Consider the following 13142-nt stretch of genomic DNA (forward strand, 5'->3'; position numbering starts at 1 on the left):
AAGGAAGCTCTCCAGGGGAACCGAGGTGTGAATAGGTGTCTGAAAGCCAAGCAAGTTTTCCAGGTAGAAAGAGAGGTGGGAGAGAAAGGAGGATGAGCGGAGACTGAGGGGAGAGAGCGCATGGGTTACTTTGAAAGTGGAAAGGTGGGGACGTCCCAGATGGTCCAGCGGCTGACTCCACGCTCCCAGTGCAGGGCCCCAGGAGAAATCCCCGGTCCAGGGAACTAGATCCCGCATGCGACAATGGAGATCTTGCACCCTCAAAATCAATCAATGTCTTTTTGAAACAAAGCCGAAAAGTGATTGGTTGACTGGAGGGTTGCAATGCGACCACCGTGGAAGAGTAGGCAGCAAGCCTTGAAGTCCCTGTCAAGGAGTTTCGACTCTTAACGGCACTGGGAACCCAGTGAAGAACCTGAACTAGCAAATGAATATGTTTAGATGGGTGCAGAGACAAACCGAAACTGCCTCTCCCGGTGACAGAGAGGAAAACAGATTGTGGGGTGGTGGTGCTGGCGGCAGAAAGGTCAGCTGGCAGGCTGTCGGGGCAGCCTTCCAGGTGTGTGCGGAGAGTCCAGTCTGCCTGTAGAGAGATACGTGATCCCAGGGCACCACCAGGATCTGCCTCAGCTCTTGCCACCCCTCCCTGCATGATGACCTGCCCCTAAAAAATGAGTGGTTTCCTGAGCAGCTCTGCCTGTGTGGGAGAACAAAGCCAGAGAAAGAGATGCAAGTCCTTCTTTGCTATCAGGCTCTTGGTGGCTCTCGTTCTCCCTGCAAATGAAAACCCTGGCTTTCCAGTTCCACACCCCAGTCTGGTGAACCTGGCTAGCGTCCAGTGAGTCTGACTGAAGTCAGCTCATCCTTAGGTAGCATCATGAAGTTCTAGTTCTATGGGACGTACATGGGGGACTGAAGGAATAGCCAGGGTTAAATCTGTTTTGGAAGTGCTGGTTTAACCAGAGTTAATCAGGATTCCTGAGCTTCCCTGGTGGCTCAGTGGTAAACAATTTGCCTGCCATTGCAGGAGACATGTGTTCAATCCTTAGGTTGGGAAGAGCCCCTGGAGGAGGACATGGGAACCCACTCCAGTATTCTTGCCTGGAGAATCCCAGGGACAGAGGAGCCTGGCAGGCTACAGTCTGTAGGGTCATAAAGAGTCAGACCAAACTGAAACTACTTAGCAAGCACACACACAATCAGGGTTCTTGCACAATTTATGTGGGACTGTCATATGCTGCTGTGCACTGCAAATCTCCTACAGGTAGACTGCTTTCCAAAGTTGGATGGCCATGAGAAGCATTTTCGTGTGTGTGGAGGATTTTTCAGAATATGTTTTGGGAGATACATCACTAACTGTAGAACTCTGCGAAGTTATTTAATCTGAGTCCAGTTTTCTTATTTTTAGAAAGGCAATGGAATGCCTCATAGGGTTGGTGTAAGCGTTAAATGAAAAAGAAAAAGTGTATATAAAACACTTCAGCACAGTATCTGGCACATAGTAAAATCTCAAAATTATTATTATATTGTTATTAGTATACTAGGAGAAGTAGAATGGCACAATGGATAAGAGTATGGATTCTGGAACCAGGCTGCCTGGACCCAGATCTCAGTTCTGACACTGACTATCTTTGTGACTTTGGACAAGTTACAGAACTTGTGCCTCAGTTTTCTCATCTGCAGAATGACGGCAGTGTGCAGATTCAATAAGACAATGCTTCTCATCAGACAGGCCTCTTTCTTTTCTTGAATTTCTACAGGTGGAGGGAGTCATTTTCTCTTCCAGATTTTTAGAATATGTTTTTCTTTTTAAAAATGTCTATTATCATCAGCCACTTAGTATCATCCTAATATAGGTGATTTTATCTAGGGGTCTATAAGCCCCTCAAGGACCTGACTTTGTCTTAATCATCTTGTTACTGAGCCTGAAGACCTGAAGTCACTCAGTCCTGTCCAACTCTTTGCAACCCCATGGACTATAGAGTCCACGGAATTCTCCAGGCCAGAATACTGGAGTGGGTAGCCTTTCCCTTCTACAGGGGATCTTCCCAACCCAGGGATCGAACCCAGGTCTCCTGCATTGCAGGCAGATTCTTTACGAGCTGAGCCACCAGGGAAGGCCTACTGAGCCTGGGGTAATACTTTAAAATTTCACAGCAAATACGCCACTTTTCACTTTAAACTAATGTAATAAAACCTGAAAATCTGAAACTAGGAGCTGGCTGCTCATTTTAAAATAGATCATTCCATTTATCATAGTATTAACCATACGAGTGTTTTAAATGTTATTTATCAGACAACTGCATTCTCAAAATATTCAGGATAGTATATAAATACTGCCAAAGATAATGCAGGGGTTTTAAAACAGGAAGCCTCCAGACCAGCAGTTTTGTTTCAGATTGGAATAAAAATCCCCTGTCTTCACAGCTCACTTAGACTACTCATTACAAAGTGTAAAAAAAAAGTGCTAATGAACTCCTTTGCATCTACAAAACTTCAGCTCCCATCCCCACCAATCATAGTTTTATACCTTTTTCATAGTGAAAACAAGCATCTATACTAAATATATGCTAAGAGATACATGAAGAGTTTGTTTTAAAATAATGTAGCCTACATTGTTGTGTATTTGACAATGTTTAATTCAAAACATGTCATTTTTTAAAAATATTGTTCTTTCTAAGTGATCTTTATCTTTTCTATTGCAATATCATTCTAAGTCAATGCCTTCAGAAAGAAAGAAAAAAAATTATACGGAATCACAGTGGTACCCTAAGTGGGAAAAAATTAAGTCAATGGTAAGTAAAATTTTCCTATACAATCTCTTAAAAGTTCATGCTAAAATCATTGAAACTAAGAGAAACCTTCCATTTGAAAAATAAAACAACTAAGCTATGGAAGAGTAAATGCTCCACTGAAAAGTTGAGAGTTTAAAGAAATAATTTTCTAGACTGTAGTTAGATGGGTATGACCTGCAGAAGGGCAATGAGCAGGAGAGTTTTGTTTAGAAGGAGAAGGAAGTGGTAGACATGTTGCTCTCTCACCAATGTAATCTCCTAATCAGTGGCAGATTTTAGTTTCTTGGGCTCAAAAATCACCATGGATAGTCACATTAAAAGCTGCTTGCTCCTTGGAAGAAAAGCTATGACCAACCAAGAGAGCATATTAAAAGACAGAGACATCACTTTGCCAACAAAGGTCCATATAGTCAAAGCTATGGTTTTTCCAATAGTCGTGTGCGGATGTGAGAGCTGGACCATAAAGAAGGTTGAGCATCAAAGAATTGATGCTTTTGAATTGTGGTGCTGGAAAAGACTCGTGAGAGTCCCTTGGACAGCAAGGAGATCCAACCAGTCCATCCTAAAGGAAAGCAGTCCTGAATGTTCATTGGAAGGACGGATGCTGAAGCTCCAATCATTTGGCCACCTGATGCGAAGAGCCGACTCATTGGAAAAGATCCTGATGCTGGGAAAGATTGAGGGCAGGAGAAGGAGATGACAGAGAATAAGATGGTTGGAAGGCATCACGGACTCAGGACATGAGTTTGAACAAACTCCAGGAGATAGTGAAGGACAGGGAAGCCTGGTGTGCTGCAGTCCATGGGTTGCAAAGAGTTGGACATGACTTAGCAACTGAACTACAACAACAATCTGTAGATTTACTAAGGGTTACCCCAAGTCTTGGAGAAGGAGATGAGGTCCCCAGCACCACTGAATGAACCCCTTTTCCTTTACTGCTGACAGCTCGTCACTCACAGATCAATCAAGTATTTTTTTCTTTTAATACCTCATAATTGCAAGGACTCTGCAGATGGTTGTCTGCAGATATGAGCACAGGTTGTCGTAAGATATCAAGAAAGTGGTATATTTTTCTTGAACATTTTGCTTGGTATTGCTCCTTCGCACGTAGCAGGGCCTCTGTAAACACTTATTAAGCTGGCATATTGATTTGTCCTTTGTTTACTGGCTTAAGAAGACACGGTTTAGATTGAAGGAAACTTCTCATCACCTAGGCTCCATTCGCCACAAACAGGAAATGAATTTGCTTCTCCCTGGCCAAGCCCACTTACTGGCAGAATGAAACAACTCATTGCTAAGCCACGTTCTTTTTTTTTTTTTTTTTTGTCTTTTAGAGAGATATTGTAGCTGGAAACTTGGCAGCTTTCTCTGTCAAAGTGACAGCTTTCAAAAAGTCTACCTAACACAATTTAGCCTAATTCCAAAACATCAGAAAATGGACTGCTAAAAAAAATATCTCTCCTCATGAGCCAGCTGCCTCCCTGTCCTCCTACCCTTCTCCTAATAGGAAAAAATTGGATTAAAAGTAGATTATTTTCTCCTTAGTTTGTAAAAATATTCTTCAGAGAATGATTATACCTGTCACAGATGGAACCCTTAAATAAGTTAAGTGTTTAGGTTCATATTCTAGGAATTCCCTAGTGAACTGAGTTCTCCATGCAATCTCTGATAATATTATTACCAAACGATAGGTATAAATACTGCCTATGAGGAGGTAGGTCTCTTTATTGTGAAAACAACAGGATAAAGTTTCCTTCCTCATATTCCTTTTGAATACCCAGAATTTTAAACCATCATTCATTAGGATCATTAAAAACATTTTCTTAAACAGCTTATTGTTTTTTAACTGTGGCTATTAATATTAAAATATCCTGTACTCTGAGAGACTTTCCTAGTGGTTAAGACTGCATGCTTCCAATGTAGGGGACATGGGTTCAATCCCTTGTTGGGGAACTAAGGTCTCACATGCCGTGTGGCATGGCCAAGAAAAAAAGAAAAAGAAAGAAAGATGCCCTGTATCCTGAATGTGTAAGAAATGCTCAGCAGAAGCTAGAATGAGCAAACAGTCTAATGCTCTCTCCAGGGACTAAAACCCCTCTGGTCTGTTTCTCCTCTGGCCTGAAGTATCTCAGCAGCCCCCAAATGTGCCTCCTTCTCCCCATTTTCTCAACATTAGCATTTTTTAAATAAACATAATTCTGATCATGTCACTTGCTAATTAGAATCCTTGACAAGTGTCCTGTGTCTGGAGGAGGAAAGGTAAGGTCTTCAAAGCCTGTTAAAATGAGATTCCGGCTTACCTTTCCCAGGCGCCTCTCCCCTCTCTTGTCCTCACTACATAACACACACTGTTCCCTCTGCTAAAAATGCCCTTCCACGCACTCGTCTGCCTGGAACACTCTTACTCATCTCCTATGCCCTAACTCAGGCGTCCTTCCATCATGAAGCGCTTCTCAACCTCTCTCCCAGTCCACTGACACCAGTGGTCACTCCTCTCACTTATTTGTTTCAACCACTAGATGGACAGTTGCTTGAGGCCAGGGGTTGACTTGTTCATTTGTGTGTCCCTAGAGAGATCTTGGTACAGTTCCTGACACAATCATTGAACATTTTCCCACAAATCAAGAGGAGAAGTGTGAACTGGTTCTACACAGCATCATCTCTTAATCGTACACTGAAGGTCTTTTTTATTCTTTCAGTAATCTTGAACCCAGAGAGGTTTCCTCTGCACAAAGGAGAGATGACCTACTAGTCAATTAGTGGATTTAGTTCTGAAGTGGAGGGAGGGGCAGGGAGCGGGGAGATGATCAGAAAGGCACAGACCCCATTAGCCTGAAAATACTAGATCCTGCCTGCATTTGATTTTCTTTTTTTTATAGATTGAGCTTGCTTTCCGGTTTGAATTCAGATTGCGTTAGACCTGTCAAATGAGAATTATAATTACTGCTGCAAATGATCCCTATCGTTGCCAACAGAGAGTCGAACCAGAGCAAGAATACAAGCTTATCTTCCGGAACATTACATCTCCTGCTGAAATAACCTTTGAGACCGGGAAGGCTGTGGAGCGATTTTCAAAAACACCAAATGAGCACGCAGCACAGCCTATTAGAAAGAGATGTAAATCCAAACAAGCTGAGGGGATTTCCAGATATTTCTCTCAGCTACAGTTGAGTTCAAAGGGGAGCCACGGAGGATCCCTAAAAACAGGAGAACATCAAACACCACCACGGCCTGGGCTCCACCAACAGTACAAACGTCTCAATGTTTCTTACAGCGCATGCTGCCATATGGGAGGAACCTTATGTTTGTTTGTACATTTTGAAATATAGGCAAAAATCATTCTTAACCAAATGTGCACTGAAGCCCTGCATTAAAAGCGTGGCTGTTTAGTCGCTTGGCCGTGCCCGACTCTTTTTGCGGCCCCATGGACTGTAGCCCACCAGGCTCCTCTTTTCAGGGGACTTCCCAGGCAGAAATACTGGAGTGGGTTGTCATTTCCTTCTCCAGGGGATCGAATCTTCTGCACTGGCAGATGGAGTCTTTACTGCTGAGCTACCTGGGAATCCCTATTAAAGGTATGACATACACTCAATATATATTGTCTACATCTGCTGCCACAAGACTATGCAAAGGGGAAAATCTGGCATTTCTCCCCTCTTCCTCCTCTTGCCTCTCTGCCCTTCTCAGTCCATCTCACAAGAGCAGCTTGCTAAAGGGACACTTTGGAAAACTTCCATGAAGCCAGTGAAGAGAGTGTGGCTTAGGGCTTTGTTATCCTGGGAGCAGACCCTGATGCTGGGAAAGACTGAGGGCAGGAGGAGAAGGGGCAGCAGAGGATGAGACGGCTGGATGGCATCACTGACTCAATGGACATGAGTTTGAGCAAACTCCGGGAGATAGCGAAGGACAGAGAAGCCGGGCGTGCTGCAGTCCATGGGGTCACAAAGAGTCAGACACGACTGAGTGCCTGAACAACAGTCCTGGAAGCAGTCATCCTCAGATGGGATCGAGAAGATACAAGTCCTCCACTGGTGGCCGAGAAACCTACAAGAAGCTGGCACTTAAACCCACGTGACCAGGTCTTAGCAGGGACTTGGGGTAATGAAGACATATTTAGTCCCAGAAAACACACTTTTAGTACAATTAAGCAGACTTTTGAAATATGAAGGATATTGGGAACTGGCCCTCCTTGATCAGATGATATGTATATACATATTTTTTTCTTCTTCTGTTCTACTCATCTGGGACTTACTTCCATGCCTCCTGGGCTCACAGGTCCTTCCTCGGTGCATGCAGCACTTAGCTCATCTGTAGAACTACTAAATGGATACATGTTTATGAAATCAGAAACCTGTTATTAATAAGAAGGTTACAATGGCTCTAGGACTGATGAGTCATTCAGTTCTCAAGGGACTGACTGTTCACTGGACACCGCCCCCCACACCGCCCCCCGCCCCAGTACCAGGGCCTGTCATAAGGATCCCAGAATGTCACTCGGGCTGTGGACACATCTGACTGCCAAGCAAATAATGACTGATCTTTCCAAATAAGTCAGTTCAAAATAACTCCCCACCCCTGCTTCCAAAAATAAGCAACCAAAAAATTAGTATTTCTAGATTTTTAAAAAATTGAACTAACCACTCAAGTTCTCTGGCAATTTTCTTATTGGCAACATTGTGTTGCATTTTTGATATCTGAGGGTTGCAGGCTACACACATTAGCCTTAGGTCAAGGTTCCCATGTGTGGGTTCCAGACTTTGCAGAGGTGTGATAATCTATATCATCTGAATCAGTGAACACATATTAATCAAGATTCTCACAGCCACTGGTCATTGAGCCTCATGACGACTGTGAAGGGGATATTGCTCCATTTTGCTGATGGGAAAACTGAGGTTCTGGTCATTTTCATGATGTGCCCCATGGCCCAAAAGTGAGCAAGTGGAAGATGTTGGACAGGACCCTGGGTCTTCTGAGTCCTGGACCAGGGGACACTTTGTGACACCTCACTGCCTCTGTGGCCTCTCCCACTTCTTCTGTGCCCCTTTCACTTTCTGCTCCCCCAGCCCACTTCTTAGCACCTTGCCCCCCTCTCCTGGGTCCCAGAGTCTTCTCTGCAGGAGAGGAATTTTGCTAGAAAACTGAAACAAGGTAACTTGTTTGGTTACACCAAGGTACCTTGGTTGGTAATTTAACATCTGCATGCTTTCCAATTTTATCTGCTTTTGAAAAGAAGAAGGAAGGAAGGAAGGAAGGAAGGCTCCTAGACTAAGCAGTGAAGATGTGAACATCAAGTGCTTGCTTTGGTCTCAATTTCCCAACCTATAACACGGCGATTTAGACGAGCTGATTAGCAAGTCCTTTTAAACTCAGTTCTGCGGCTCTAACGGTACAGTGTGCGGCACCTGGAAGGGAGACAGGGCCAAGTCAACACCTTGTCTCGGCCCCTGGACTCAGCCGCAGATGCTGTTCAGTTCTGTGAGCCCAAGCTCCCAGTCTGCATGGAGCCCCACGGGTGGTCCTGGGGTTGCTCTCCGTTTTCACAATTAGATATCACGTCATCTGGACATGATACTAACACAATCGAACCTGCCATCGTGCCCAGCTGTTCTCCAACTGGCTGGGTTTGCTCACAACCAGCATGGTCCTTGCCATTCTCTTTCAAGCTCTGGTCTCTTTCGGGCTGAGCAAGTTAACCACACCCCACAGGGTGACCGTGGACACCTCCCCTAGAAAGGGGTGTTCACTCCCCGGGGAAACCAACACAGAGCCCCTCAGGAGCAGAATCGGGTTTGGGTCCCTGGGTGTTCCCTGCAGGTTTCTGCTCAGGGACGTGAGTCTGAGTGTCCCTGCCGTTCCCAAGGGAATGGTGTCTGTGTCACCAAGCCACCGCTGGCACTCGGGCCCCCTGACAGCAGCCAGGGCTGGGAGGGGATCAGCGCGGCCTGCTGCTCCCAGAGCAGGTCCCTCTGGACGGGTAGAGGTGAGAGCAGGGGCACAGGCAGAGCGCCTGTGCCCGGGGCCCCCGTCCCTGTTACAGCAGACCCCAGACTCTCTCTCCAGCACAGCAGTGGACACGCGGCCCAGGGTAGGAAGGAGGTGGGAGCCAAACGATCGAAACGGCCACGGGGTTTCTGAAGTGGAAACTTCCAGCGAGAGAACATTCTTAGAAACAGACCAGTAGGGCAGCAAGAGGCCTCCGCTAATGGCCTTGCTTCGAAGAGGTGACCTTCTTGGCATTGCTGTTCTGGTGGTTTAGTCACTTCGTCATGACTGACTCTTTCGCGATCCCGTGGACAGTAGCCTGCCAGGCTCCTCTGTCCATGGGATTCTCCAGGCAAGAATACTGGAGTGGGTTGCCATTTCCTTCCCCAGGGGATCTTCCCGACCAGGGATCGAACCCTCCTCCTTTGCATTGGCAGGTGGATTCATTACCACTGAGCCACCAGGGAAGCTCTTGACATTACAAAGCGAAGAAGCAGCAGAACTGGGATACAAATCCTGATCTTTGGTGCTTTGACCACTCAAGAGAGGGTTTTGGAGGCCCTTCTTTAAACAAGAGACTGGCCAGGGGCCAGCTTTGGTGGGAGCTCGGTGGAGACGGAGGCAGCTGACCCAGCACTCTGGGGGCCAAGGGAGGGGCCCGTACCTTGCGGGTTGAAGCCCCGGGGCACCAGGCCCTGCAGCTCCACAGTGGGGGGGTCGTTCTCTGCTGCATTGGAAGTGTTGCGGGGGACGGCTCTCCTGCCTCCGAAAGTGGTCTCGGAGGACTCCGACATCCTCAGCCTCACAGGTTCCTTGTGGGGGAGAAAAGGAGACACAGACAGGAACGTGAAGCCAGTTACTTTTGCGACAAGGATTCAAAAGAGGAGAAACAGATGTATCTGTCCGTGACGGCTCTTGAGCAACTCATTTTGAGTTTCGCATAAATAAACCCTGAGATGTGGCAGGAAGGATCAGTCTAATGACAGAGAACAGCTCCCCAGGGATCTCGGGGGGATTTTGTGTTTGTGAAAACATGGAAAGCAGAAGAAAGAGGGCTTATTTGGAGCAATGAAAGCTGTAAAAGATTTTGGAGAGCAGGGTCTTTTTCTCATTCACCCAAAGGGTATCTCTTGGAAGAAATGTTTATGCAGATACCTCTGCCCATTTTCTATAGACTGGTGAGGTGTCCTCACTGGAAGAATAAACTCATACACTCATGCCAAATAAGTGGCATTCTTTCAAGCATTCATGCCTGCAAGTTAATGCAGCCAGTATTTATCGAGAGTCCCCTCTGTGCCAGGCTGCGGTTTGGCCAGTTGGGATGCGCAGAGAATCATAGAGAAGGATGCTTGCGCTCAAAGCTTCCAGTCTAGGGATGGTTACACCCGAGCCCGACATGGCGCAGCAGTGAAGCCTGGAGGGTGTGCGAACGTGGTGGTCACTGCTTTGGAGCCGGGACCCCAGAGGGCAGGACGAGGGAGAGGAGAGTTTGGCAGGTAACCCAGAGGCGCCTGCGATATTAGAGAGCGCTATAAATAGCCCGTTCGCTAAAAGGACTCCCTGCATGGGGCTACGCTGCCCTTGCCCCAAGCCTGCTTCCCCTTCCTTCCGAGTCTGGGCGGACAAACGACCAGTTTAAACGCCACACCTCTCCGTCGGGGTCCAGTCGGCACTTGTTGACCGAGGGGCCAAATGAAGGGAGCCTTTGTCTCCAGCTTTTGGGTTACCCAGTCAGGACTCCGGGTTCTCTGGCTGTTTCCAAAAGCCAGGCACACCCTCTGAAGATGAAGCACAGCCTTATGGAGGCTCCAGGGAAGGGTGTGAGAAGGTGGGAGGGGAGGGGAGGACCGGGGTCGGGAGTAAGCTGCCCAGGGGCTAGCTGAGCAAAGACTGCGGCGCTGGAGGCCCCGAGCCCCTTCCCCGGGCGCTGGGGTTTGGAAGGAGACAGCAGTGTTTAGAAGTGCCAAGTCTGAGCGGAGGGGCCGTAAATACCTGCAGTCCTATTTACAGTGTCTTGCGGGTTATGCGGTGGGGGAGAGAAGAATTAACAGACCAGGCAGGACAGAGGCGTCCTCTGGTGGGGCGCAGTCGAGGGGGCTGCAAGGTGGCTGTGGGCCGGTGTGGGCGGGGGTTGGGTGGGGGCTCCAGGAGAAGGGTGCTGAGCAGTAGCTTCTTGGGAGAGAGGACTGGAGGCTGGAGACCCCCAAGCGCCTGCCAGGTGAGAGAGAGAGGCCAGTGCAGGCCGGGCTGGGTGGGTGCAGGTGGGCACAGGCCCCGCCTCCTTGCCAGGGCCGGAGGGCCGGGGAGGTGCTCAAGTTCGGCTTTGCCTGCCGCCCGGGAGGGGCTTCCGGAGACGGAGAGCTAAGCCGTGGACCCCAGTTGCAGCAGGAAGCTGTTCTTACCTGGGCCTCCTCCACCCTCCCCGCCCCCTCCGCCTCCCCGCCCTTTGCATCCTCTTTCCTTAGTCTGCTCCCCTGTCTGTTGAGGGGGAGACCCCAACTGCCGTTTAGGGGCCGCTTAGGGGTCAGCCAGCAGCGCCTTTAGGAAAGCGTCCCAGGAAGGGTACCTGAGGGAAGCCCCAGCTCAGAAGCCGGTGGGGCTGAGTGGATGCAGAGTTAGGGGTGAAGAACCAAGTGGAGTAGCCGGGCTGCCTCCGTCCCGGCCCCCTGCTCTCCGAGCACCACCCGAGCATTGGCCCGGAGACCCAGGGGCGGGGGCGGACCGAGGAGGCGGCGGCCCGGGACCCCCGCGTGCAGGGCTGCGGGATGCGGGCAGGAGGGGCGGCGGGCGGCCTACCTGCGCTCCCTCCGAGGTGCCCCAGCGCGGGCCGGCTCTGGGCGTCTCTGGGGTACTTCCTCAAAAGGACACAGGACCGACCAGAAAGTTGGTTCTTAAATAACTTCCTAAGAACGCCCCCCCTCCCGTCCCACAGCGATTTCTCCTCCCACTGCCTGGCAGCTGGAGCCAGCGGCGCTCTCTGAGACTTTCTCTTCACCCCGCCGTCCTGCCGGCTCTCTCCGGCATTGCCTCCCTGCGCCCCTTCTCGCCGGTCCTGCTTCTCACCTCCCCCACCTCCAATCTGCCGCCCCCTCCCCGGCCACTGGGAGCGGAGGGCCCTTGGGGCTGGGCAGACCGCACCCGGCCCTTAGGTCAGAGGCTTGGGGGGAAGGGTCTCGCACTCAAGGGGACAGTTTTGCCCTCGAGAGTTCCAAGCTTGGCTGGCCAGGAGGAAGGGTCCGGTCACAGACAGCAGTGAGCACGCAGTATGTGTAAAACTGAAGGGACAAACTTTGGCGCCCCTGGCCCACCACCCGCCACCCAGCACCCAGCACCCACCACCCAGCATCCACCACCCACCACCCACCACAAGCTTTGCTGTGTGGCAAGATGATGGATGAGGATACCCTGAAGACTACCACAAAGATGAGAAAATAATACTTGTTGGTTTGTTTTTTTCTTTTTTTCCCCCTGAAAACTATTTTGGTTTCTTTTGAAATGATGGGAGAAAAAAGAAAAGAAACATTTCCCTCTAAAAGTGTCCATGTATTCTCCCCTCCCGAGTCTTCATGTCTTGAGCCAGGCTTTCTTTCAGCCATGGCTCTTTCTGACCGCCCTTACTGTCTTCCAGTTTCTGACCCTGCTGCTCGATCTGATTTAATAGAAAACCGCAAAGGTGCCGTCGTGAGAACGCTTCAAGTTTCGAGTCCGTGAGCTCGCCTGCAGACTCCCCTCCTTTCTGCCTCTCCCTGTCACTGCCCCGCCCACCCCTTGCCCGTGGCCAACTGCGCTGTGTCCTGCCACGCCCGCCCTGGGTTCCCGTCACCGTCTTCAGGCCCCTGTAGGGCTTCTCCACTCTTTCTCCTGGACCTTGTGCTCCATGCCTCGAACATCTGCTTCCCATGGGCATTGTCCTCAACGTCACTTCTCTCCAGGGTTTTTAAAATCCTTTCCTCAACCCATACCCCCCTGCTATTGCCCTTTCTCTTCCCTTCTTCACTGCAAGCTTCTGTTCGCCTCATTCCACTGAAACTGTAGTTCAAGGTCACCAGGAAAGTGAAAGAAAGAAAGTGAAGTTGCTCAGTTGTGCCCGACTCTTTGCGGCCCCGTGGACAGTAGCCTGCACCAAGTTCCTCCGTCCATGGGATTTTCCAGGCAAGAGTACTGGAGTGGGTTGCCATTTCCTTCTCCAGGGAATCTTCCCAACCCAGGGATCGAACTCAGGTCTCCTGCATTATAGACAGACGCTTTACCTTCTGAGCCACCACCGGGGGCCTGTGCTAAACCCAAAGGGCAGGATTCAGTTCCCATTTATCTAACCTTTGAAGGCACTGAGCTCTGTCACCCGCTCCTGCCTGGGAGGCCTTT

General features: G+C 49.2%; 1 protein-coding gene across 1 annotated transcript in view; it reads right to left on the reverse strand.

The window, feature by feature from the left end:
* F13A1 (coagulation factor XIII A chain) overlaps window positions 1-11659 on the reverse strand; it is a 140713-nt gene extending 129054 nt beyond the window's left edge. Inside the window, exons 1-2 of the mRNA XM_040249392.1 lie at window positions 11574-11659; window positions 9442-9589 (exon numbers count right to left, since the gene is read on the reverse strand). Coding sequence (XP_040105326.1) covers window positions 9442-9571 — 130 coding nt within the window. The 5' untranslated portion in view covers window positions 9572-9589; window positions 11574-11659. The remainder of the gene's footprint in view (window positions 1-9441; window positions 9590-11573) is intronic.
* Between the last annotated feature and the right edge of the window lie 1483 nt (window positions 11660-13142).

This window comes from Oryx dammah, unplaced genomic scaffold (genome assembly GCF_014754425.2).
Source record: "Oryx dammah isolate SB20612 unplaced genomic scaffold, SCBI_Odam_1.1 HiC_scaffold_11, whole genome shotgun sequence".
NCBI lineage: Eukaryota > Metazoa > Chordata > Mammalia > Artiodactyla > Bovidae > Oryx > Oryx dammah.